This window comes from Lepus europaeus, chromosome 9, assembly GCF_033115175.1.
Source record: "Lepus europaeus isolate LE1 chromosome 9, mLepTim1.pri, whole genome shotgun sequence".
In the NCBI taxonomy this organism is placed as follows: Eukaryota; Metazoa; Chordata; class Mammalia; order Lagomorpha; family Leporidae; genus Lepus; species Lepus europaeus.
This window is the reverse complement of record NC_084835.1, coordinates 72,044,677-72,072,365: the sequence shown is the minus strand read 5'-3', so window position 1 is coordinate 72,072,365 and position 27,689 is coordinate 72,044,677. Positions and strand designations below refer to the sequence as shown.

Here is a 27,689-nt window from a genome sequence, read left to right as displayed (position 1 = left end):
AATCAGTCCCATAAAGGCATCTGCAAGATCCTTTGCTCTCAGTTGAGGGCAGCTCCCCTGGAAGCTGTACTCATCACCTGCAAACTTGTGTTGTCTACCTATCGATCGTGTTTCCTAGTGTTCCATTGTGAATGAACGAATGAATGCATACCACAGGAGCCTACAAACACTCCCATGGTATGTGCTCCCCAGCTCCATTTGACACCAGGCACCAATTGGGCACTTACTATTTGCCCAACTGTGCAAGTTTCTAGGGATGAAAGATGGGTTGGCACCTTGACTCAGAAGGAACAATATAACCCTGTAAATAACACTTCAATACAGTACGGAAATGTGTTGTGGTAAAGCTGATCCAGCATCCCTTGGGAGCAAGAGGCTTTTCCAGAGCCCCAGGAGAGCCTCCTGCAGGTGCCCGGGGTGCCTGGAGGACAGGAGAGGGACTAGCTGGGTGGAGCCGTGAGTGGAGGGCATTCCAGGTGCAGAGAACAGCGTACAGAGCGTCAGTCTTGCACTAGCATGGTGGCAAGTGGACAAGGCGAGGAGCAGTGGGAGGGCAGAGGCTGACGTGCAGTGGGGCAGCATGCAGCTGGCAGCAGCCCCCGGGATGCGCTGAGGGTCGAGGGCTTCCTCCACCCAGCAGCCTCTGGAGAGCGCCAGGCAGCCGTGAGTTTCAGGTAAATCATTCCGGGCAAATGCAGAAGGTGGGCTTGAGTGTTAGGGAATAAGAAGAGAGAGACACGATGGGAGGAGAAGGAGGAGCAGATATGGGGACAGAAAGGAAGAGACGGCCACACATTGGCAGAAGGGGTGACAGAGGCAGTGGCAGGCAGGGGAACTGGGAAGAAGGGAGAAAATGTGGGGGGAAAGCCGAGTCAGCAGAAGGCAGCAAGGCCGGGACCTGGGCGGAGAAGGGGAAGTCGGCCGCCCACCCCTGGAGCTAGACACATGCTGTTTTACCTGCCAGCAAAGACATTGCTTTTTCAGAGTTGATTCTCAAAATGCCATAGAGCTTTGCACCTGCGTGAAGGTCCTCAACTTTAGAAATTCACTTTACACCTTGAGAAGTGGAGGTCTCTTTGTAGTGGAGTTCGCCTGAAAACTCATTTGCTGCTCAAAGGTACTGGGTTGCTCCGTAGTGTTCCTGAGAACGAGGCCCATCTCCTTGGCTTCCACACAATGGATACAGTTCTGAACAGCATCAGCACCCGCTACTTGCCTTTGAGTGTAGCATGGGCTCTGCATGTGTGTGCACACATGAGGGGGCACATGTATGCATGTGGGTGTGCATACTGCATGCTCCTCACTAGACAGCAAACCTCTTGAGAGTAGGGATAATGTGTGATGATTTTAACCCCAGCACTTAGCTTAATACCTGGCATAACAGCACATACTCTGTAGGGGTTTCCTGAATAAATGGGTTATTGGTGCCCAAAGCTACAGAGAAAGGAAAGGGGAAAGAAAATCTTGCTTGATTAAACTCTGAGTTATGACTTTCACTAGGTAAGTGGACTTCAGAGAAAACTCCTTTTGTTCTTTGGCAGTTTTTATGAGGAGGACTTGACTTCTAGAATGGGTCAGTAGCAAGATAAACACTGTTAACCAAAGCATCTACCTGTGTTACACACAACATACGGTCTGAAGCATATACTGTGACATAGGAATACTTACAAGCTAAAAAATAGTATTTCTCAATATCTGTCATTCCTTTTGAACTTATAAGGTTACAATCCAACTGAATGCCCTATTGTAACAGTTTCCTGTCCTGGCCTGTTCCATCCTGCAGAGGAAGCAGCTCTCTGGGACAGGCTGAGCTGCCTTCATAGAGTCTAGGAGCTCAAAGAATTGAAAGACATTCGAGTTGCATCACACAATGCAAAGGAAATCTGTGCCAGAACAGGCCATTGTCACCAGAGCACACAACACAGCCGGGGGCTCTACTCCTGGGAGTCCTGATGCTCCCTCCCTCCCCTTCATTGGAGAGGCCTTGGCCACCATGGAAGGGAACTCTGATGAAGGGATGATGGAACAGAATAAAAAATATTCTGATTCATGAGAGGAAAGAAAAGACTCCTAGGAAATGAATTTCAGTTGAGAGAATTTTGTAAACTATTTTAAAATCAGATCATTTTTCTAGCAATGAATCTATACAAATTAAGGACTGCCTGAGGCTTTGAGAAACAACAGAAGTCAATAGAGGGCCATATAGCCTGGGAATGCTTCGAGGAAGGGGAGGAGATGGGCACTGCCTCCCCCAAGCCCTCCCCTCCCAGTGACCCCTCTCCGTCTTGGCAATGGAGGAAGGCTTGTGTTTGCACGACTGAGTAGGAGCTGGATGCCCTTCTCCATCCCCTTCTCTCCTGCTTGCTTCCTTGGGTTGCTGCTCTTCTGAGAGTGGCAAACCCCCTTCGCATCCTCCTCCCACCACAATAGAACTGCGGCCCAGGTAAGGGACTGATTTATTACATCCTGGCAAGAGTTGTATCCCAGGATCCACCTCTCAATATTTAATGAGGCAGGGATTTAGAAGTTAAGGTGTAATTGTTCAGACAGGTGTTATTTTCTGATGGTGCCTGTTAAAGTAGAAGAAAAATGAAATGTAAAATACATAATTCAGCTTGATAACACTGACCCTCCTATTTGGAGTTTGATGGGAGATGTAACACGATGTCTTAAGGCAGAGCAGGGCATGGGGAGGAAACAGACGGCTTGCTGGTAGCATCAGAACATCAATTTACTCACAATGCATATTCCCGTGCCATCCTGACATCGATGTGAATGTCCGTGACAATTGCAGGGAACACAGCGTCCAGCATACAAGCTGTTGTCATCCCGATAGTATCCAGAGCTACAGCCCTGTTTTTCAAACAAAGTGTTTAATCAATACAAAGAAGAAACCAGTTATATCCGAAGCAGGTGACAATGTTGACTGTGAAGCAATTCACTCCTCTCTTCTGCCCTTCAGTCAGCATGTGTGGATTCCTCACCTGCACCCCAGCCACCTGTGTTTTTGCTTTGTCTCCAGGCCCTGGTGGGGGAAATCTGAGAGTGGGCGTGGGGTGAGGAGTTCGGGTGGAGAGTGGGAGTGGTCATTTTTCCTTCTACATCAATTGTTGTGGAGCTGGGTGGATGGGACAGAGGAGTCCAGAGGATGAGGACCCCAGTCCTGAACAGATCACTTCAACTTCTCTTTGGGAGCTGCTCCTTCCCCAAGTGTGGGCTTGGGGGAGTCGGGGAGCTGTCCAGGAGGAGGAGGAGGAGGAGGAGGAGTGAGGTGGTAGGAGTTTTAATCAGAGTCTACACAATCATAGTAGAATTTTTGGAATCATTTCCTTGCCACTCACCCTTCTGTGGGCTACAGGGAGTCCTGGAAGAGGGGAGGTGCTTGGGTTCACATTCAGGAATGTTCCAGAATATTTGCTCCATAGTGAGCACACAGACGCAGTCTGAGGGAGTCTGTTGGCTTGGTCTTGTTTGCTTGTTCAATATTGCTTTGATTATCTCTATCTCTAGTATATTGTCTCCTTCCAGCATAATATAAGTTATTATTTCTCTTTTGTATGAAAAGAACTACAGTTTCCTTTTCATGCGCTGGTATCCTTTTAGGATGAATCTCATTAATGCCTCCAACAGAAAAGAAAAAGCAATGGCTCTTATACCAGCCATCCAAAACTTATTCAGATTTCTGTCTTTAAAGAGATTTGTAGACAGGTTCTTTATTTCAGCAGTTAATTGGTGCATAAATTAGAATCAGATGTTGCCCTTATTGCTTACATGAATCTCCAATATTCCCTATCACTAAATCATCAGGAAAAATTAATACTCCAAGATGCAGGATAATCTTATCCAATCCTCTTTAATGTCTGTAAGACTCTGAGGCTACAGTGAAAGGAAATACTGATCAACCCGTTCTGACTCATTCCTGGCCTCAAAGGTCTCTACCCAGTCAGGTGGAAAAGAGGAAGAAGCCACGTGGTTGAGGGTCAGGGGAGTGCCTCAGGTGCCCCCAGAGAGGACCTTCCAAGTCAGCCCCAGCAGCTTCTTCCACAGTTACCAATGAAAACTGGTCGTGCACAAGACCATGATTTCCAATACAGCATTCCTTTAATCTATTAGGAACCATGTGTAGGCAAAAGAGAACATTGCAAGAAATCAGATTACCTATGTGTTATGTGAATAGGCTTGTCCAAGGGAGAATCGAAGTATGAAAGGAATGTTCTTTGACTGAAAGCACAACTGTTAGATGCTTCTGAGCGGGATCCAGCCAAGGACGGTGCAATCAGATCCACAAACAAATAATAATCTCTACTAGGACGTGAGACCTGCCTCACAATGACCCCGCACACCACATTACCTGCGTATACAATAATCATACTTGGCAGAGAACAAATCACTCCAATAAACAAATACAGCTGGTGAGTTTATGACACTGTGCCTGAGAAAGAGCTTTAATTAAACATGCTGGGGGACAATAGTCGGTTCTAAATACAATGAAGTCATTTGTCTTCATTTGCTTCTGATTAAAAGCAGGAAAAAATACTCTGTCAGAGTTTTGTATCATGTGACTTGCAGGGCATGTGTCAGTTACTGAAATTCAATCATTTCCCACTCCTAGAAAGCAACAAACCCTTATTTTACATAAAACCCAGATGGGATTGAAGAATTCCTCTTTAAGTGAAAAATGAATGTATCCGTGTATGTTATTTCAGTAAAAGGATTTTGTATGCAGTTAAGTTTTCTCAAAGCGATACATTTCAAGTTACCTTTCCCAGGAGCCTTTTGTAGTGCTAGTGGTAAAATCAGGCCCCTCTCTCTTTCCAGGGCTGTTCAAGGTTCGGTAGGATCTGTTTCTAAGAATCCATCAGTATCCATGCAACACCCAGAGAGTTTAAAGAAAGCAGCATTTTTGGATAGTCTGCCCCTTGCAAACTGAAGCCTGTCGTTCAGATGTTGTACAAACTTGGATCACTTTTCTTAAGCATGGGTTTTATTGTTTCTTACACCTTACTTCGTGGGTACATCTTCTTCGGAGCAGAATTTGGGAACCTACAGGCACTGAACTCTTCTATCGGGAAGCTAAGGTTAGTGTCTAAGGGACGCAAAGTTTCCTGGGACATTAACATCCCCCGGGCAGTTCCAGGTGCGCTGGTGTTCATGGGGTTTGTGGTTAATAGCTCCTTTTTGGAGAGCAGTCTCTCAGGTCCTGTAATAAACACTGCCAGTCAACACCGTGGGGAGGCTGTCAGCCCCTCCCCCAGCCCACCCACTGACTTATCAATCACCAGAACTCAAAATGTCACAAAGCTGGGAACCCGTCCTCATCTAGAAGCAAAACTTAAAAGGGATGTTACCTGGCTGGGTCTAAACTCCGCATAGCTTGCTTGCAGTTGACTTCGACCCGGAGGCTGAAGGCGTTCTACCCTTTGCTGCTGTGAATTGTATCCCAGACACTGCCCCAAGGCTGCCCCCAAAACCCACAGCCATCCGGAGCTCCAGGCTGACCGCCTCATTGCAGGGGGCATCCTGGTCCCTCCCTGGCGTCCCGCGCCGGCTGTGCGCGTACGGGAACCTCTGCCTCTCCCTCTTATACCTGCCCTTCCTGCTCAGTGCTGGGGCCTGCCTGCCTGAGGGAAGGAAGGCGGACCGTGGCAAGGGGCCCCACCTTTAAACTTCACACATGAGTCAGCCTGCGCCAGAGCGCGCTGGTAACAGTCCCGCAGGGAAAGCACACCGCTCTGTAATTCCTGGGAGGTGGGGCAGGCATCACCTTCTACCCACCTCGCCCCGCAGACAGCACGAGACAGCTCGAGCAGCCATAAATCACAGGCTGAGTCATGGCCAAGAACACGCCCTGGGTGTGAGGGTGGTCATGCCGGCTCCCTTCTTTTCCCGGGGCTGTCTATTTTGAGCAGGCTGGAAAGGACACGGAGGGGAGGGGGCGATGGAGGCTACCCGCGGGCCAAATGCACAAGATAGCAGTCCCGGTGGGCAGGCTTCAAAAGCATAAATTGCTTGTGCAAAATCAAAAAAAGTAAAGGGTTTGCCAAGTCCACATACGCTGCAGGCATGGTATCCACAGGCTTAGAATGTTTGCTGTGTCCTAGCTGTTACCCTAACAGTGTGTTTTTTCCCTCCTCTCTTTGCACTGGTAGCTTGAGCTCTGAAGGGGTTTCATTTTATAGCATATTTTAATCCCCCGAAGATATCTCAGATCCACCTGGCCCTGAAACAATGAGGAACTGCAGGAAGTGAAAGTGAGTTCTGCTAGAAGAATCCAGGGTGTTCTCTGGAATTCAACTCTACTGGGGGTGGGAGAGGAGAGGGCGGAGGGAGGCCTGGGACAGCTAGGAGGAAGGCAGTTCAAGGTCTACCTGACATTTCATTGCTGAAGGTGGTCTAGATAAGGCACAAACTCCAGCCCTGCAGAAGACAGAATGCCCCCACACCATCCCTCAGTGCAGGGCAGCAGCCAGAACAGGCAGCGCAGCCACACACAGTGGCCCCGGGGTCGTGTCGGCTACAGGGCACTGTCTTACCTGGCATGAGTCACCTGCGTAGTCAGCAGGGCAGGCACACATCTCGACATGGTGTGCCCTGCGGCCACTCCCTGAGTCGGAGGCCTCCTCCAGCCCCACCTCGCCCAGGGTGAGCCGCTGTGTCTCCGTGAAGTGGAGGCCTCGGATGCGCAGCCCCTCTAGTCTAGACAGCACCATCATCAGCTCCTCCCTGGACACTGGGGCGCTGCTGCCGGCGTGTCGGAAGTTTCCCTGCGTGGGGAAACAGACGGGCGAGGGCTCCCTTAGGCAAGTTCATGTGCAGGGAGTTCAAAAGGGCAGGCTGCCGAGAGAAAGAATCACAGAAACTTGAACCACAGGGAGATGGGGAGGAACCTCCTGGAGCCAGGAGAGGGGAGCTCCAGGGGAACGGGAAGAAATAAAGACAGATTCTTATTGTAAGCGGCACTTGTATTTGTGTAAACTTAAGAGAAAGATAAAGGAAAGGAATGTATACAGCAGCCAGCTGAGTCATGACAGCAGTCACTAAACACACAACAGTGACAGAATGCACAACTTTTTCTCACACATGCACTCAGGATGTCAGCATTTTATTATAGTAAAAAACATGTAATACGAGTTGTACTGTACCTGCCATTTGTAACTGTACACTAGACACGGGAGTGACATACATGTTGCTCAACACGTCTCCAACTCACTCATCTTGTAATATGCAACTCCGTACCCACTGAATAGCAGCCCTATTTCCCCCAGCTGAGGCAATCACCCTGCTACTGAGTCCGACTACTTCAGACTCCTGCAAGGGCATTGTGCAGAACCTGCCTCTCACGGCCTGGCTCACTTCACTGGTGCACCGTCCTCAGGTCTCCGCCGCATGGCAGCATCTGTCAGGACTCCTTCCTTGCTGAAGGCTGACAGTGTGCCTTTGTATGCCTAGACCATATTTTCCTTCATTGATCTGTCAGTGGACGTTTTGGTTGCTCCTAGCCCTCAGCTACTGTGAAGAATACTGCAATGAATGTGGTGTGCAAATATGTCCCCAAGAGGCTGCTTTCAGGGGCCGGTGTTGTGGCAAAGCAGAGGAAGTTGCTGCTGGCGATGCCAGCATCCCATGTGGGTACCGGTTCAAGTCCCAGCTGCTCCATTTCTGATCCAGCTCTCTGTTAATAGCATGGGAAAATCACTGGAAGATGGTCCAAGTGTTTGGGCCCCTGAACCCACATGGGAGACCCAGAAGAAGTTCCTGACTCCTGGTTACTGCCTAGCCTGGCCCTGGCAATTTTTAACAGCATTAGGAATAATTTACATATGTTTTAGTAAAATTCATATAAATATGCAACTATAATATAGTCCTAGGACACTTTCATTACCCTACAAAGAACCCTGGTGCCAATTTGTGGTCACTACTCATTCCTTTCCCTTGTCCTGGCCAATCACCCATCTGCTTTCTGTCTCTAGGGATTTGCCCATGCTGAACAGCTTATATAAAGAACAACCTAATTTCAATAGAGTGTGCTACGGTTTGGACATGCTCTGCCTCCCAAATCCATGCAGGCATTTAAATCCCAATGTTGTAAGTTATGGTACTAAAAGGATGCAGGGCTAATCTAATCATGGTGTCTGGGAGGTGGGCCTAGAGGGAGGTCCAGGGGTCACAGGGAGCACTCCCTCGGAAACTGCTTCTCACAGGGGATTGGTTATATAAGCCTAAGTGGAGCCCAACTGCTCTCTCTGCTTCCTGGCTTACCCTGTGCCTCTTCCTCTGCACAGGCTCCACCATTGCCTTTGCACCCTCACAGAGGCCAAGCCAATGGGGCTGCCAATCTTGAACTTGAACCTCCAGAACTATGAGCTTGAAAAACCTTGTTCTTGCTCTGTCTTTAAAATGTCTGCATTTTTTTTTTTTTAAATTGCGAGCCAGAGAGAGAGAGAGAGAGAGAGCGAGAGCGAGCGAGTGAGCCCACATACTCATTTACTCCCCAAATATCCAAAACAACTAAGGCTGGGCTTGGGTGAAAGCTGGGAGTGGGGAATACCACCAAGGTCTCTCACATGGGTGGCAGAAACCCAATGACTTGAATCATTTACCAGTGCCACCCAGGGCCTGCATTAACAGGAAACTGGAGTGAGAAGCTGGATCCAGGCATCAAACCTAGGTACTCTGATGCAGCATGCAGGTGTCTTAACTGCTAGGCCAAATGCCCATTCCAATTATTTCTCTATATAAAGTTAGATACCTCTGGTATCTTGTTATAGTGCTGAAAACCTGACTAACACACTACATAACAACTTTGCATCTATTATTAGTTTTACTCCTGCCTCTGTTCTTTATGCTATTATTGTCATAGAAATTATATATTTATACATGATAGAGAGAAAGGAAGAGAGCAATCTATCTTCCATCTGCCGGTTCACTCCCCAAATCACAGGGCTGGGCCAGGCCAAAGTCAGGAGCCAGGAAGTCCTGCTATGTCTTCTACATGGATGACAAGGACCTAAATACTTGGGACATCATCTTCTGCCTTCCCAGGTGCATCAGCAAGGAGCTGGATCAGAAGTGGAGTAGCTAGAACTTAAACTGGCACTCCAAGATGGGATGCTGGTGTCATCGGTGGTGGCTTTACTCGCTACACCATAACTCTGGTCGCTTCTTCCTTCATCTCTGAAGGACGTTTTTCCAGATACATAATTCTATGTGGATGGTGTGTTTCTTTTGCCTTCTTTCATGGTTTCTGAGGATGAATCAATGGCTAATCTTATTGAGGACTACTTGCATGGGAAAAATCACTGCTTCCAAGATTCTCTCTTGCTCTTCATCTTTCAGCATCTTTACTATGATGTATCTATGAGAGGATGTCTTATATTTATCCTTTTTAGAGTTTATTGAGCTTTTTGGATGTGTAAATTAGTGATTTTCATCAACTTTTGGAAGTCTCCAGCCATTATTTCTTAAAACATTTTTTCTTTCCCTTTCTCTTCTCTCCTTCTTGTATCTCATTATGCACAAACTGATATACTTGACTGTGTTCTGTGTGTCCTTGAGAATCTGTTTATTTTTCCCCATTCTTTCTCCATTCCATCCCTCAGACTACATTATCTCAATAGACTTTCCTCAAGTTTCCTGATTCTTTCTTCTTCCTGCTCAAACTGGCTTTTGAGCGCTTGTCCTAGTTAACTTTAGCTACTGTAACAAAATCCCATAGACTGAGTAGCCTTGATACCAGAAATTTGTTTTTTCACCGTACAAGAGACTGGAAGTCCCAGATCCAGGTACTGCCTGATTTGTTTCCTTGTGAGGTTCTCTTCCTTACTTGCAATGGCTGTATTTTTCCCAAGTCCTTACATGGCAGAAAGATACAGTGAGCACTCTGGTGCCTCACCAGTACTCCACACTAGGGGCCTCATTTAACCTAAATTACTGCCTCACTCCAAACATAGCAACATTGGTGGTTAGGGCTTCAATGTATTAGTGCCGAAGGCACGATTCAGTCTATAGCAATCCCTTCAGTGAATTCTTCATTTCAGTTATTGTACTGTTCAACTCCAGAATTTGTATCTGACTCTTCTTTATAGTGTTTATATCTTCACTGATACTCTCTGGTAAGATATTATTCTCATAATTGTCCTTTGGTTATTGAAATATAAGGTCTTTCAGTTCTTTGAACATATTTACAATGTTCATTTAAAATCTTTTTCTACTAAGTCTAACATCTGGTCTTCTTCAGTATATTAGTTCACTTTTCATTATTTTAACTACAATGCCCAGAAGGAGCTTCTTGTAAAGGAAAGGTTTACTTCAGCTCACAGTAAGGAGGTTACAGACCAGGGCAGGTAACGCCCATAGTCTGGTGTCTGATAGAGGTTGGTCATGGTGGGTGCAGGGGAATGACATGGTGAGCCAGGAAGCAAAGAGAGAGAGAGAGAGAGAGAGAGAGAGAGAGAGAGAGAGAAAGAGAGAGAGAGAATAGCTAGGACAAACAAATTCAAAATAATCAGTCCTCCTACAAGAACCACACTCATAGGACACACCCCAAATAACCTAAACACCTCCCTGCAGACCCATCTCTCAGATTTCATAATTAGATTAACTCCACCCTTAATCTGTCAATCATTAATATTTAAGACACCAGAGTTCAAACATCAGCATATTTTGGGAGACGAGTCCTACTCAATCTACAGTACTCTGAGACAGTGTACTTATTATTGTTCCCCACCATCTTCTGCCCATCATGTGGACTAAATCTTTTGCTTCTTCATATTTCTCATAATTTCATTGAAAACTGACATTCAAAATTATATAGTTTTTGCCATATTCCCCAAGATTTATTGTTGTCATTGTTGTTTATTATTATTATTTTAGTGAATTTTCTGGATTAATTCTATATAGTCTGTATTCTGACATGTTTGGTCCTAAAAGTCCCCGTTTATTAGTGATCACCAAATGACTGGACAGAGATTTCCTTGAATGCCTGGAACCCAAAAGTTACCTAATCTTTGCAAAATGGCTCTGTGTGCATGTTGGGGGACCTCTCGCCTCTAAGCTAGGCAGCTGACAACTCTGCCTTAGCCTTCACTTCCTCTTTCACAGAGCCTCCCAATGAGACAGAGGTAAGAGCTTGGCTCTTCTCAGGTCTTTTATAATCATATGCACAATCCTGTGTGTGTGCACAGTATTCAGCCTTCTGCAATCCCAGAATTCTGCTGGAACTCTGCAAAGCTACTACAGTCACCTCACTCCCCAGCATTTTATTTTGAGCTTTGAAATTTCTTATTTGCTCCAATCCCCTCAAAGAGGTTAAACAATTAACTCTAAATGCTTTCAATAACACTTCCAGAGAATAAACTCCAGCAAGGTCAAATAAAGACAATCTTGTAAGCAGCTTCTTCAAAGCAAACTTCCAGGCAAGACAAATTATTACAGTTCTCTAGGAAAGAGGCTTTGAAGGAGCTCCAATCCCACTCTGCACCCTCTAGTGCCTGCCAGGCTGCTGGAGTTCACTGTGGTTATGAGCTGTTGGTTTGCAAGGTCCCTGCAGAGTTGGAGAGAGAAGGATGGGAATGGAGCAAACTGAACACCACAAATGCTCACTGTTCTTACACAGAGTCAGCCATTTTTTAATAAACTCTTTCCAGATGGCTATAAGCATTTGGTTAATTGACAGAATCCTGTAAAAGTTGATTCTGATCAGTTTTGTCAATTTTCTCATTGATTTTATGGAGGAGAGACTTTTTGGAGGCTCATACTCTGTTATTTTTGCTGACAGCACCTCCCTCACATAAATAGAATCACACGTACAACAGGTACAGGGCGGTCTGTGCCTCCCTTCTTTGACTCAGTGTAATGCCATGGGAATTCATCTGTGCTGTAGTAGGCATCAATATTTTGTTTCTTTTACGAAATAGTGTTTCATTGTATGGATATGCCTGAACAGAAATGTTAAAATCTGTCTTTGAGTCCAAAATATTCACAAAAGTTTCACCTCAAAATAGTGTACTATTTAAGAATGCAAATGGAATGCTAATCTTAAGGACTAGTTCTAATTAAATAGGTGTAACAAAATGCTCTACAATCTGATTAGCTTTCTTTTATTTGATTATAGAATCTTCCCTTCACATCCATGGAGACTGGCTCTAGCACCCCCATGGATGCTAAAGTCTGTGGATGCTCAAGTCCTTTGTATAAAATGGCATTCTAGTTGCATAATACCAACACAATCCTCCCATTATTTTATGTCACCTTGGATTACTAGGAATACCCAAAGTAAATGCTCTGTACATAGTTGCTACGTTGTCTGGTTTAGGAAATAATGACAAGAAAAAAAATATCAGCACTTGTTCAGGATAGGTATTTTTTGAGTATTTTCAATATATGTTGCTGGAATCCACCCATGCAGAACCTACAAACATGGAGAGCTCTGATATATTTTGATGTGAGACATTTCCATGGCTTTTTTATCTAGAACTCAAGCATTTGTTGGCTATTGACCAGGTCCCAGGTACTGAAGGAGACCTGAGTATGAGGAGAAGCTATGTTGCAGCATTTACAAGACCACAGGGTTTATAAGACCAAGCTAATTAACTATTAAATCACAGACAGTGCCAAAGTACCATAAAGATAGTATAAACCAAGCCACGGGAGCATCAGCTACTTCTTAGTCTCTAGAATTAATGCTCAAAAACCTCTTTATATAAACTTATATAAGCATAACTTATATTGCTCTTCTTAAAGTAAGCATTAAAAAATCTGTCACTGTCTGAAATCATTAAATCAGAGAACTGAGAACCAGGCCGTGGATGCTTTTCCTTTACCTCGATCACTTGCACACGCCCCTGATGCAGCCGGTCTGGCCGTGGGTGATTGGGCTCCTCGTGGACGAGGGACATGCGCTGACCCTGTTTATAGAAAACCATGAATCCATCAGTGCCTTGCTTGTGATGTTTGAAAATTCATAATCAATTTCAATGGATCTACATTATGTGAAATACTTGGCTCTAAAAAAAATAGCTCAGAATTCATTGACTTGTAAAAGGATTGATGACATGGAAATGGAATAATAAGAGTATAATGCATTTTCACAAATAGAAAAGCAGAGAAGTTCCCTTGACTAAAAGAAGCTAAAAAGAATAGAAAAAAAAGGGTCTTGTGCTGTAGCATAGTGGGCTAAGCGTTCACCTGTGGTGCCAGCATCCCATATGGGCACTGGTTCATGCCCTGGCTGCTTGTCTTCTGATCCAGCTCTCTGCTCTGGCCTGGGAAAGCAGTGGAAGATGGCCCAAGTGCTTTTGCCCCTGTATCTGCATGGGAAACCCAGAAGAAGCTCCTGGCTCCTGGCTTTGGATTAGCTCAGCTCTTGCTCTTGCAGCCATTTGGGGAGTGAACCACTAGATGGAAGACCTTTTTCTCTGTGTCTCCTCTATTTGCAATTCTACCTCTTAGACAAATAAATAAATCTTGAAAAAAAAAGATTTGGTATATGATATGGTTATAAATGTATATACTTTTACTTATTTATTTTAAATTTTTCATTCATTTATTTGAGACAGTGAGAAGGAGAAAGATAGATAGATAGATAGATAGATATCCCCTCTGTTGGCTCACTCCCCAAAATGCCCACAACAGCCAGAACGGGGCTGGGCTGAAGGTGGGAACTCAGTCCAGGTCTTCCCCATGCGTGGCAGGAACTCAATTACTTGAGCCCTCACTGCTGCCTCCTAGGATCTGCATTGGTGGGAAGTTGAGTCAGGAGCCAGAGTCAGAGCTGATGCCAGGTATTGAACCCAGGAACTCCAATATGGGACACAGGTGTCTTAACTGGCATCTTAACTGCTAGGCCAAATGCCTTATGCTAGCATTTTTAAATTTTATTTTTACATGTTGCTCAATTCAGAGGAGAGACTAAGAGCCACTGTTTGGAAAAAAATATTTTTAAAACATGTTTTACAGTAATGCAGGAAATTCTGTTTTCATTACTGCCTACAGAATCAGATTGTGATAGCAAGAAAGAGTTTGGTGGGTAGGTTGTGGAGAGGAAGGGCAGGGGGTTGACAGAGCCTGACTGTGCCACCTGCATTACCAGGGAGCTGCAGAACTGCCATGTGCAAGTGGGCATTTGCTTACAGCCTTCACCTTGTAGATCCAGCCTTGCTCCCTCCCAGCCTCCACCCTACTCCCTTACGGCAGCACGCAAGGGCTGCTCAGCAGGGCAGATGGTTGGTCAGCGCCCACCACCAGCAGCCCTGCTGCAAACACACACACACAAAAGCCCAGATTTCTGTGGTAGCACCAACCCCATAAGGTTTCTATTCATCAGGCCTGGTGTTTCAGAAAAAAAGGGCATTTCCTGGAATCAAAACCAAGGAAAACCTTAATCTGAGAAGCAAGTTCCCCAAGGCTTTTAATTACAGTGGTCTGGAGCAAAGCAGCAGGGTGTGTGTTTCGTGAGTCCAAATGATTTTCCACATTTGAAGGTAAAATTAAGGAGAAATGTTGGTCATTACCTTTCAGTAAATTCTAATAGTTGGCACAATAATCTCTTTTATGTTAACAACAACAACAACAACAACAAGCAGGCAAACAAATGGCCTAACTCTGAGATGTTCTGCACAAATGCGAAGCGGTGACAGTTTCCGCTGTGCTGTGGCTTATCTGCACACTACAGCTCTACACTCTCGGCTGCTTTGTTTTCAAGGTTCTGTGGAGCAATAATGTAACAGATTTGTATACCAATAAAAACAAAACAGCACCACACTGCCTGAACACAGATCTCTATCGGGAAGGAGAGGCCCTCGGCGGTGACGAGGTGCCTGAGACTTGCTGGTGCCTGTTTACTGTGAAAGAGACAAGAAAACCCTTCTGGAAGCCATGATCGCGTTGCACGAACCACAGCACGTAATCCAGAAACAGAGCCAGCTTCAGACTATGGTGCCGTTGCGGTCACGGTATTGTGTGCCTTGCATTGCAAGGGAACCAGAGCAGACGGTGACAGCAGCCCTGCTCCAAGCTATGCTGGAGATCGCAGCTGGGGATCACGTGCCAGGCACACAGTGGGTGGGTGTTACTTAAAAAAAAAAAAAGAAGAAGAAAAAAAGCAGCCTCCTGCTGTCTTTATGCAGTTAAATGCCTGTCACCCTATCACAGCATTAAACACCCTCCTCCTTCACCTCCCAGCTTGTTTTCAATGATTGGCACACACTGATACTACACCCACGCTGGACCCGGCCTCCCAGGAGTCCAGCCTCCTGTCTTGCATGCCCCTCTGCTAGGGCTTACCTTAGCTTTTCTCCCTCCATGTCCATTCCTAAGGTCCTGGCGCAAAATGAATCTTGCCCATGAAGCCTTCTGGGGGTCTCTCATATTACTTAACTCCTGCCCCCTACTCAGACAGACCCCATTCCAACAAGCCTTATTTGGACTTCTCCTAACTACACAGTGGATTTAGGTTATGTATCGCTCTGATTCTTCTCTGAGAAGAAGGGAGGAAGGATATATATATATAAAGAGAGAGAGAGAGAGAGAGGGGAACTCTCTCCCATCCTCAACTTCACTTCCGAAATGCCCACAACAGCCAGGGCTGAGCCAGATGAAACTTAAGAGCTTGGAGCTCAATTCAGGTCTCTCATGTGCATGGCAAGAAGCCAACCACTGGCGCTATCACCGCAGACACTCAGAGCATGTATCGGCAGGAGCAGGGCGGGGACTCAAACCCAGGCACTCTGATACAACTGCAGGTTTAAGCTCTTTGCTAAATGTCTTCACCTAATTCCCCTTTCTGAGGACTGGAGTCTCCTGTCCTTAACAGAGTGCAGCAATGTGGCCTTGCACACAGGAAGGACTCAAAAGCACCGATCAAACTTACATGGAAAGACAGTAACATCACCCATGTTTACCATGAGGCTGGGACTCAGGAGACACAGGGGGAAACACACTTGTGTACTCGGGAGGGCAGAGGGGAAGAGCTGCTGGGTTGGAGGAAGCAGGCTCCAGGGGAGATGCACATGTTCTCGTCCTCCTTTCTAGTTTCTACAAAATATTGGAGGGGCTGGCGGGGTGGCGCAGCGGGTTAACGCCCTTGTCTGAAGCGCCGGCTTCCCATGTGGGAGCCAGTTCGATACCCGGCTGCTCCACTTCCTGTCCAGCTCTCTGCTATGGCCTGTGAGGGCAGTAGAAGATGGCCCAAGTCCTTGGGCCACTGCACCCACGTGGGAGAAGCACCTGGCTCCTGGCTTCAGATCGGCACAGCTCTAGCCATTGCAGCCATTTGGGGAGTGAACCATCGGATGGAAGACCTCTCTCTCTCCCTCTCTCTCTCTCTCTGCCTCTCCTCTCTCTGTGTAACTCTGACTTTCAAATAAAATAAATAAATCTTTAAAAAATATAGATTGGAAACAACCTGGTCCACACATTCTGTGGGCCACACCATGAAGACATCCTGAATTTAGACCAGCACCACTTCCTGCCACCTGGGCCATGGTCTGATACCTACTGTGAACAGCACGTCCGGCCTCTTTTCCAGAAGAGCCATGTCGCCGGGCAGGCCAAAGGACTTGACTTGGTAAGTGAGGAAGCCTCCGTAGGAGGACACCTGAAATTGAATGCATAGCGTCAACAGCACAAGCAATGCAGGAGGCTGTGCCAGCATCAACCACATAGGAAGTACAGGGGGCATAAAGTCTGGAATGACACTCCACCTGCTCAGAGAGTGGGGCTGAGGCTGGCCAGGGTGAGAAGTTCATGGGCAATATGCACTAGGAAAAAACTACATTTTTCACCAAAATAAACTTACCTTTTAATTCCATTTTCCACGAACTTTTTGAAGTACCCTCGGATTTTAACCTTCTACTTTTAACCATTTTTGTAAAATTTAAAATGTTTGGTATGAACATGATTGAGTTCTCTAAGCAAGAAGATGCTTCTATTAAAAAGAAAATGATAGTCATACTGAAACAAGTCAGATCCTTGTTTCCTGAACAACTACTAAATCAAAATGTTTACCTATAGCTTTTCTGAGCAATCAGGCCATTGGTTTCTTATGTAACAGAGTGAATTGGGTACTCCCCATCAGTCACAAAATGAGTCTCTCAAAATAATTTTTTTTTAAAAAAAGTTGAGTTTCCTGAAGCAGATGGTAAATTTGTCCTAAGCTGCCACGAATTCTGCTGGGTACAGAGACAGGCCTGACGACCCCCCTTCGGGACACGATGGCCTCTCAATGCCACGGGAGCAGTACGATCGTGGCGGGGCAACAGGGGGGAACGGTCGTGGTTTTCTGACAGCTGCTTCATCTCTGCTGCTAACGCCTCCCACCCTTCAAGTAGAAATCAGCCAAGGAGGAAAGATAGATGTCAGAGGCCACGTCAGCCCAGACGGCAGAGCACAAGGCACCCTGTGGGGAAAATGCAAACAACATGCAGGTGTTCTGGAACCTGTAGGTGGGGAAGCCTCACAGAGTTAAGGTCAGGGAGCCTGCAGGGATTCCAAGGTAACATTGTAAAGCTTCTTCCTGAGAGATTAAACACAGCCTTTTCAGTAGCGAAGGCAGCTTTAAACACACATCCACAGATTCTTTGTATCCTGCCTTCAAGGGGTGAAGCCTAATTCTTCTCCCTTGAGTGTTGAGCTGAATGAACGTTTTGCTTTTTTTTTTTTTTTTTTTTTTTTTTTGACAAGCAGAGTGGACAGTGAGAGAGAGAGACAGAGAGAAAGGTCTTCCTTTGCCGTTGGTTCACCCTCCAATGGCCGCTGCGGCCGGCGCACCGCGCTGATCCGATGGCAGGAGCCAGGTGCTTCTCCTGGTCTCCCATGGGGTGCAGGGCCCAAGCACTTGGGCCATCCTCCACTGCACTCCCGGACCACAGCAGAGAGCTGGCCTGGAAGAGGGGCAACCGGGACAGAATCCGGCGCCCCAACCGGGACTAGAACCCGGTGTGCCAGCGCCGCAAGGCGGAGGATTAGCCTAGTGAGTCGCGGCGCAGGCCGAACGATTTGCTTCTAATGAATAGAATAAGCCAAAGCTGAGAGTGTGCCACCTCTAGAAGACTGCACTTTCTGTCTTAAGCCCCTCCCTGCCATGAGTTGCCTTGGGGGATGCCAGCTGTCATGTCATGAGGACCCACAGGTAGCCTGTGATGAGAAACTGTGGCCTCCAGCCATCAGCCAGCCAGCGAGGAAGAAAGGTTGCTAACAACAGGAGAAGGAAGCTGGAGGTGGATCCTCCAGCCCCAGATGACCACAGCTCGGGGCCGTCTCCTGCCGGCCTCCTGATCCACAGGCACTGTGCCAGATAATACCTGTTTGCAGTTTTAGGTTGCACAGTTTTGGGGTTGTTTGTTACACAGCGACAGGGAACCAACACGTGGAGCCAGCTACATGGTAGAAGAGAGTACTGAGGGAGGGAGGAGAGGAGTGGGCTGAGAGAAGCAGCTTTCTCCACACTCAGATGTCAGGAGCCATGGTCTTCCAGCTGGAAGACAGAGACCCCAGGCCCCCGGGGGCACTGGCGGTCAGTCGCTCTAAGTGGGAGAACCTGGCACGCCCTGAAATACCCCCCTCTCCAGAGACCCGCCCAGGCTAAGGAGCACGTGTCACATGACCGGGTTCCCACAGGGAGCCTGCTTTTCCGTCCTCACAATAGGTGCAGCCTGCCAGGCTCTGGAACCAGGGTCCTCGCAGCACCCCCGGGAGGGCTTAACTAAGCACACGTGCTCCGCTCCTCGGATGCCAGCAGAACTGGCGGGGGCTCTGTGTTGCTTTTAATAAGCCGGTGAGTCACTTGTCAGCTTTTGTTTTCCTGACAAGGAGGCTTTCTTTGCTGCAAAACAAAGAATTCCCAGCATTGGCAGTGAAAAGCATACATGTCCCGTTCACAACAGACATCACATTACCGGTTATTTTTGTCTAGAAGAAAATCCTTTGGCGTTAAGCACAGATCAAGCAAAACACCGGCAGGACGGCCCCTGCAGGTGAGCGCATGCGCGGCGGGCACCCCACTCCCTCCACCCCACCATCCTGGAGTAGGGCCTCCTCTCCATTGCTAGTTAGCCTAACTTCTTCAATGTCAGAGGCCTGCACTTCCTGACGCTTCCCTCCAGACACCTGGTAAATGCTGCTCAGAGGGTCCACCAGAACTCCGGGACACGTTACCTTGTCCCCCAGGTAGGAAGGGGGTGCGACCCAGGACGCAGTGCGCACTGTGGCCGGCAGCTCCTGGAGATCCGCGACCACACTGTTGCTGCGGGGGTTGAATGAGATGGGCACATCCACGCCCTCTGCCGTCTCCAGGCGCCAGCCCCGCATGTCCACAAACTGCAACACACAAGCAAGGGATGCAATGTGCGGTGGTGGCTTCTCAGGGCGGAAAGGGCGTGGGGTTGGCGCCTGGCGTCCAAGGCTGCCTTTCTCCTTTAGGTGTCTCCTGTTGAGCCCACCCTCCCTGGACGCCCAGGACAGAGCCCTTGCCCGGCTTTGCCCCCATCTGACCCATCACAACCAAGGGCTCGCAGGGACAGTGACCAAACACGGGCAGGATTTAGCTAGGATGGCCACGCACATCCTGGGTCTTCACATTTAGCAGGTGTTCAGTGAATGTTTGCATAATAAATAAGCAACTGTATAAATAACTACAGCTGTGGGCATTGTAATGGCGAGCTCCTCAGAGAGGAAGATGTGAGGCGGAAGCCAGCGGCTTGCTCTCAGTATTATTTTTCTCCAAATGAAGCATCAAAATTAAATATTTCTCTGGACACAAAGGAAGCAGTTTAATTGTAAGGCAAAGAAAAGAAAGAACTGATAAGGTGCGCGCTTCTGGTTCCCCTGGGTGTAGGGAGAGGAGATTTCACACTGGATTTATAAACTAATTTTTCCCCGGTTACCGGCCTGGGCTCCGTTTAGGAGGCAGGCAGGAAGATATATAGAATGATATTAATTTACATGCTTGTTAGATGTAAGATTCACACAAATAGAGCAAGCATGGGACTGCCCATTCATGAAATAATGGAGACAATAAAAATTTTACTTTTATGAAGTTAACTTAAAATGAGACCAAAGAAAAGATGTAATAAAACAGGTGAGAAGGCAAGTAAAATGAGGAAAAAGGAGAAATGAGGGGGTGATATTGCTGGTACAGTAAGAGGCAGCTGTTTCATTTCATTTTGTCCCCAGGCCCTGGCACAGACTTCCAGATTCCTTGTGATTTCCTGGTGGGGTGGGGAGGGGGGGACAGGAGCATCTTTTGTCACAGTATTTGTCCTTACCCGCCCCCCATCTCAGGAGTAAGTGTCCTTTTGCCTGCTAATGTGAGCACTGGTAGCTGGGGCTGCTAGTTAGTTTCAAGGTGAGAGCTGATGGGCAGAAAGACCAAGACAGAGCCTTGGGCCTCTCAGCTGACATCTGGGGCGGGAAGAAGGGCTGCAGATGGAATCAGTTGCCAACAGCTAATGATTTGATCAAACGGAGCTCCATAACGGAGCCTCCACAACAACGCTAAATGTCGGTTCTGGAAAGCCCCTGGGCAGGTGCACACATCCATGTTGCTCACCCCAACTCCACAGGGGCAGAAGCTCCTGTGCTCAGGCACTCTGGGCCCCACTCTGCACACCTGTGCATCTGCACGCTTTATAGTAAACCAGTAAGGGTGAGCCACGTGTTAGAGCTCAGAGGGCCATCACAGCAAATCGTCAGACTGAGGAGGGGGCTAGGGGAAGCCCTGATTCATAGCCAAACTGGATGCCCAGGACTTGTGGTTGGCATCTGAAGTGTGAACAGTGTTATGGGACGACAGGTTCTGGCCCAACATCTGGGCAAAGTGTCAGAATTGAACAGAATTGTAGGACTCCCCCTCCCCCAGCTGGTATCTGGAGAGAAATGGAGAATTGCTTGGGGAAAAACAAAGGAAGAAAAACCCACACACATTGGTGTCAGAAGTGTTGTGAGTGTAGAAAGAGGCTTTCCTTTAAGGGGGAAACTGCAAACCCTATTCATCTCCTGGGTGCTTATTGAGCTCCATGATGTCCCAGCGCCTGTCCTACGCACTGCAGGTGCATCAGGAAGCTCACGCTGTGGTGGTGGAGGGAGGTGGGTAATAAAGAGGCCTTGGAATCGCATGTGTGATATGCTGGGAAATGATGCATGTGTAGGGAAAGCCAGGGTCAGGGCACAGGGAGAGGCTGGGGGCAGCCGTGTTACAGGGAGCGGTGGAGGAAAGCCCGCTGAGCACGTGAGATCCGGGCAGAGAGCTGACGAACCCGGGAAGGCATCAGGAAGCCATCCACAGGGAAGATGCTGCAGGCCCAGGAAAAATGAGGGCCGTGCCCACCATTTCAACCAGGGAATTAAAGGAGAGCTCCCCCCACCCCCCGTGCTCATGTCAACTGCTCCTCCTCTCATTCAGAAGGACACTGGTGCGCCCTTCTTCCCAGTTTTGCTGCATGTTCCAGTTGTCTGCATGGAAAATCCCAGAATCCAACAATCCACGAGCTGTGGTGTTCTGAGCAGCATGCTCAGACCTCTCGCTCTCCCTGTCCCTTTTGTCTGGGAAGTGGCTCGTGCCTGTGCAGCACACCCGTGCCGCCTGTGCTACCTGTCCATCGGTCTCTGGGTCACCACGTCCATTGTCTCAGTGCTGCAGTCTGTATTTTACTGAACAGCGGCCCCCAGTACAAGAGTAGTGATGCTGGCCATTTGGATGTGCTACAGAGGGAAGGAAGCACCACAAGGGACTTCCTTCGAGGGAAAAAAGATCTCAACTTCATGGAAAGAAAAAAAAATCATATGCTGAGGTTGCCAAGGTCTGTGGTAAAACAAACAGGGGGAAAAATACTCAAAGAAGAACAAAATTGTGTCATTTGCAACAACACGGACAGAACTGGAGGTCATTATGTTAAGTGAAAGACTCACACGTGGGATCTAAAGAAGTTGCTCCTGTAGAAGCTGAGAGGAGAATGGTGGTGCTCAGAGGCTGGGGAGGGAGGAGGAGGGAGAGATCGAGGAACAGAAAGCACCTTCTAGTTAGGTGAGAGAGAGTTCTGGGGCTTTATCGCACATAGGGTGACTATCGTTGACAACAAGGTTCCGTGTTTTTTTAAAAAAAAATGCTAGAAGAACAGATTTTAAATGTTTTCACCATAATGAAATGATATAGATAGAAATGTTCCTCCTGATCTGAGCATTAAACATATACATATATCAGAATGTTATATGATACCCTGTAAATACATGTAACTTTTAGGTGTCTCTTAAAAAAACAAATAGGAAAAAACAAGATAGAGTTTGGTACTCTCTGTGGCTTCAGGCATCCACTGGGGGCCTTGGAACATATTCCCTTGGGAAGAGGAGGGAACCGCTGTAGCAAATGAAAGCACCCAGACTCTCACATACCTTAGCTCTTCGCTTGTGTGTGCTGTGACAATGCGTATTGACTCCGAAGCAAAAGCAGCTGGTACAACCCTTGGGATTGGCTGGGTCCAAATAGAATGATCCTGCTCGACACATATTACATTCTGCACCTTCCACATTTTCCTGTTGATACAGAACAGGAAGAAAAGCGATCATTTCTTTGAAAGGTTCCCTGGTTGCTATTGCTACTTGTACCAATTCAATAACCACACAAGATGTGATGTGGATGTCAACAAAATATTAAAAGATACGTAACTATTATTAAGTTTTCATACCACATTCATTATACCATATACAAATGGAAGAGAGAATTTCCTAACAAAATGTCCCAGGGCAAAATAGCATCAGAAGGATTCCCAGGATGGGAGGCAGACTCATCCCACTCAGCTCTATCCACCACATCAGCTGGGTGCTGGGTGCTCTCCCACACCTGCAGAACCCCCAAGAGCACAGACAATAACTTGTATCAGAGTGGGGACTTTTTTCTGCCAAGGTCCATTTGGATATTTACGACATCATTCACAGGCCATACAAAATGATCAGCTTAACTCAGCCTGCTTTAGGTTTACTGAATTTCACATCCCACCTGCAGTTGCCTTGGAAGGGCCAGACCAAATGATTCTTGCAACCTGCAGGCTGAATGATCCCCTACCCCTGTTAGATGGAAATTTGTGTTGGTTTTTCTGGTCTCCACCTGTCTGTCATCAGAGTCTCGAGGGGCTCTGTGGGCTCTCAAAGTAGGAGAAGGGTCTTCCTTTCTAATTATTTCTAAGGAATGTGCTGGTGACTGTAAGATGCACACACATTGGGAAACTGGTTGCCCAGTCCCGTTGCCCATACTTTCCCGCTGACTCAACGTGAAGCACGTCCTTCTGACCCCCGTGCTGCAGGACCCGCCTCACCTTGCAGAGGCAAGCTCCAGTCCGAGGGTCACACACTCTTGGCTCTGTCCCATCTCGGTTGCAGCTGCAGGGCACACACTCCGGAAAGTGGTAAAACCCAGAAGCGCACTGGTCACACTGCCGCCCAGTGACCCTGGGCTTGCATCTGTACTCAAAGCAAAGGAAGCCAAAATCCTTATTGTCCTTCTACACACAATTCTACCAGGTCCAGCTACACTGCAGCAGAGTGGTGGCTTAGGAAGCCAATTAAACAGAGACAGTGACTGCCTGGGGCATGGCTACAGCCCAAGGCAGAATAGAGAGGCAGGGATAACAAGCACACAGAGAAAGCAGGTCAGGACAATAGTCAGTCAGCTTGGTGCTGCTCTGAGAGATCAGCAAAGACTGGGTCATTCCTAACAGGCAGGTGCATGGTTCTGAAGGCTGGGAACTCCAAGATCAAGGAGGTACATCTGATCAGTCTTCTTGCTTATAACTTGGTGGAAAGCATCACACGGCGAGGGAGCAAGAGAGCAAATTGATGGCCTCCAGACCTTTACTTCACTCATAAGGGAGGAGTCCGCATGACCTAAGCATCTCCCAAGAGCCCCCGCCTCCCAGCACTGGCGCTGGGGATTCAGTTTCCACCTCGTTTTCTAGGGGGCACATTGAGACCATGGCAAAGGGCATCCTGCATGACCATGGACATCCGTCATGGATGGGCCGGGCTCCACATGGTTCAAGGATGCACCTCGCCCCTGAGCCTGGAGGGAAATGAGAACAAACACACACATGGTCTAATTGGGGATCAGGGTAGCAGCAGCCAATCCAGCCCAGCAGAGGCCCAAGTTTCCCTGTGGGAGGTGACACACCTACAGGGCCTTACCAGACAGTGCTATAAGTTGCAGGTGAGGCTTGCAGTCCAGACAGAAGGAACAGAGCAGGGAGACCACCCATCATGTGCAGTGAACACCAGTTTGGGGCTGCTGGGGCAGGGAATGCTCAGCTGCCAGCTTGCAGGGTGGGGCAGGAGCCTGCAGAGGTTGAGGGCTCGCCCTGTCCTGTGCAGAATAGTGCAGTGGGTGAGACCTGCACATTGAAGCCGGATTGGCCGGGGTTCGAATCCAGCTCTGACCAAAGGCAGCATGTTATCTCTGCAAGTCTTTTAACCTCTTAACTTCTCAAAGACTTACTTTTCCCATCTGTGAACTGGGGAGAATGGGAGCTGCCGCAGGGAAGAGAGGTGGGCAATAGATACAGAAGCTCAGCAACCATGCCCAGCTTTAACTTAGCCCAGCCCTGACCATTGCAGGTGTATGGGGAGTGAACCAACAGATGGAAAATATCCTCTCTCTCTCTCTCATGACCTCTCAAATAAATAAAAATTAATTAATTTTGAATAAGACTTAAATACCAGTTTTTTAAAAAAATGCTAAAGGAGTGCCTGGTGATGTCATGACAACAGGGGAGAAAAGAAACTTGCTCTTCAAGGGCTGGCTGAGCAGCTCTCAGAATAAGCTAAAGGCTGGTGCCGTGGCTCAATAGGCTAATCCTCCGCCTTGCGGCATCGGCACACCGGGTCCTAGTCCCGGTTGGGGCGCCGGATTCTGTCCCAGTTGCCCCTCTTCCAGGCCAGCTCTCTGCTGTGGCTGGGGAAGGCAGTGGAGGATAGCCCAAGCACCCCATGGGAGACCAGGAGAAGCACCTGGCTCCTGGCTTTGGATCAGCGCGGTGTGCCGGCCGCAGCGGCCATTGGAGGGTGAAGCAATGGCAAAGGAAGATCTTTCTCTCTGTCTCTCTCTCTCTCTCACTATCCACTCTGCCTGTCAAAAAAAAAAAAAAAAAAGAATAAGCTAAAGTCAGCCTGACCTTGGCACATTTCTCCAGGGAGACTCCGTGGCCAGAGGAGCTGCCTTCACAGCAAGGGCAAGAAGATCCCAGCAGGTGCTGCTGCCTGGAGGTGCAGAACAGCAGCTCTGGGATGTGGGTCAAGGCACATCCTGGAGGCTAATGGTCAGGACAATGGGTCGGGGGCCAAGTATCATGGAACTGTCTGCATGCGTGTGGGTGTTTGCTGTGCCCCTGGAGGAAGCAGTCCTGAGGCTGTTGGGGTGAACTCTCTCCTGTGGCCACTGAACACTGCACCTCACATCTACCTTAGTCATTCGATAATGACAGAGTGCCTTCTGTATGCACAGCCCTGTGTCAGGGGACATGGGACAGAGTAGAATACGTCAGTGTTGAGTGTGGCACATTTCTTGCAGAGGACACAGGACTTAGAGATGTGGCAAGTAACTGGATAGATGGGATAGGACAGCACTGAAGTGCTTCAGGCAGTAAATGAGGAGGTATCTCCATGCTCTTGCCTTCCCTGAGTCTGTAACACAAAGTCCCTGAAGAACAGGAATACTTTGAGGGTAGCAGAAGAGAAGGGAGGCCTTTCATAACTAAAGAACTGAATAAAAAAAAAAAAGGTTTAGAGGAAGTGAGAAAACTCAGCCAGCAAAGAAATCTGAGGGAATAAAAGGCTCAAGTTAGGGTAGAAGGGTCCAGAGAAAGCTGACCTTTATCATATTAGACATTGGGGAGGCAAGGCAGCTATTTTTTTTTTTTTTTTAGATTTTTAAAATTTATTTGAAAGAGTTATAGATGGAGAAAGATTCAGACATATAGACACACACACACACACACACAGATCTTCCATCTGTTTGTTCACTCCCCAGATGGCCACAATGGACAGGGTGAGGCCAGTGGGAAGCCAGGAGCCAGGAACTTCATCAGGGTCTCCTACATGACTGGGCCATCTTCCGCTGCTTTTCCCAGACCATTAGCAGGGAGCTGGATTGGAAGTGGAGCAGCCAGGTCTCAAACAAGCACCCACGTGGGATGCTGGCATCGCCGCCGGCAGCTTTACCTGCTGCTCCACAACACTGGCTCCAAGGCAGTTCTGTAGCAAACAGTGAAATGCTGGAGACAATGCTGTGCAGAGCCCTGCATCCCCATGTCCGCCCCGCCCCCCACAATACAGCACTCACCACACCACGCTGTCTTTATTGGTAAGTGTGGCACCTCACCTCCCCCAGACCACAGAGGTGTGCCTGCCACAGGAAGCCCAGTGCCCAAACTGGAGTAGGTAACAGATAGAGTCTGAATGAAATGATGAAAAAGACTGACATCTGAAATAGAATTGAAGTCAAAGAAGCATTAAAAAAATATAAAAATAACACACAAGGAGCTGAGGGAGGTGTGCCATCCTCATTTAAAAAAAAACAAAAAACAAAAAAAACAGAAAACATGGCAGGCATTTGGCCTAGCAGTGGACACCCACATCCCACATCTGAGCACCTGGGCTCGAGTTCTGGCTCCTGCTCCTGACTCTAGCTTCCTGCCAGTGTAGACCCTGGCAGGCAGCAGTATGGCTGAAGTAACTGGGTTCCTGCCACCCACGGGAGAGACCTGTGAGTTCCTCCTGGCTCCCAGCACTGACCTGGTCCAGCTCTGGCTGTTGTGGGCATTTAAGGGCTGAGCAAACAGATGGCAGCACACACCCTCTCTCTCTTCCTGTTCTCTGTCTGCCCCTCAAAATTTTTTTAAAAAAATTTTAAATGCCAAGATAAAATTATGATCATATATGCATTTATCAACAGTATCTGAAGTTTTTCAGACTAATAGTGACAAAAATATAGGGAAAACAGATTTTAAAAACCCAGGATAAGGGCCCAGTGCTGTGGAGTAGCGGATTAAGCCACTGCCCACAGTGCCAGCATCCCATATGGGTGCCAGTTCAAGGCCCAGCTGCTCCACTTCCAATCCAGCTCCCTGCTATGGTCTGGGAAAGCAGTGGAAGATGGCCCAAGTCCTTGGGCCCCTGTACCCACATGGGAAACCCAGAAGAAGCTCCTGGCTCCTGGCTTTGGATCAGCCCAGCTCAGGTTGTTGTGGCCAATTGGGGAGTGAACCAGCAGATGGAAGACCTCACTCTCTCTCTCCCTACCTCTCTATAACTCTGCCTTTCAAATAAAATAAGTCTTAAAAAAATCAGGATAATTGTGGTATAGCATATTCCTCTTAGATTAAGGAGCCAAAAAATAATGACTGACTGAATGAATGACTCAAGGAAGGTTTATTTTGAGACAGCACCCATGTCATTCAAACATGAGGTGGGAATGACTCAGCCGGGGTGGTGGCAGGAGCCATGGAAGGCGGGGGAGGGGGTGGATACTACATTCCTTGACAGAAGCTGACACCTGATTGGATGCAGGGAAAATGGGTTGATTGGAAGATGCACCTCAGACTTCAGGCTTTGAGGACTGAAATGAGGCCGGCACCAGTGAGTAGGACTTCTGTTTTAAAGCAAAGTAAGAGATGGCTGGAAAGGCCATTGGCAGTGCTGTGACCTTCAGATCC

At 47.8% G+C, this 27,689-nt stretch overlaps 2 protein-coding genes across 2 annotated transcripts in view; both read right to left on the bottom strand.

Annotated features, from left to right (window-relative positions):
* Positions 1-5,549, bottom strand: part of LOC133767194 (laminin subunit alpha-3-like) — a 70,395-nt gene extending 64,846 nt beyond the window's left edge. The window contains exons 1-2 of the mRNA XM_062201478.1: positions 5,349-5,549; positions 2,740-2,853 (exon numbers count right to left, since the gene is read on the bottom strand). Of these exons, the coding sequence (XP_062057462.1) occupies positions 2,740-2,853; positions 5,349-5,519 (285 nt within the window). The 5' untranslated portion in view covers positions 5,520-5,549. The remainder of the gene's footprint in view (positions 1-2,739; positions 2,854-5,348) is intronic.
* A 218-nt stretch (positions 5,550-5,767) lies between these two features.
* The window catches only part of LOC133766332 (laminin subunit alpha-3-like), a 197,919-nt gene continuing 175,997 nt past the window's right edge, over positions 5,768-27,689 (bottom strand). The window contains 7 exon segments of the mRNA XM_062200018.1: positions 5,768-5,896; positions 6,534-6,764; positions 12,822-12,905; positions 16,496-16,594; positions 18,952-19,314; positions 22,384-22,524; positions 23,304-23,448. Of these exon segments, the coding sequence (XP_062056002.1) occupies positions 5,768-5,896; positions 6,534-6,764; positions 12,822-12,905; positions 16,496-16,594; positions 18,952-19,314; positions 22,384-22,524; positions 23,304-23,448 (1,192 nt within the window).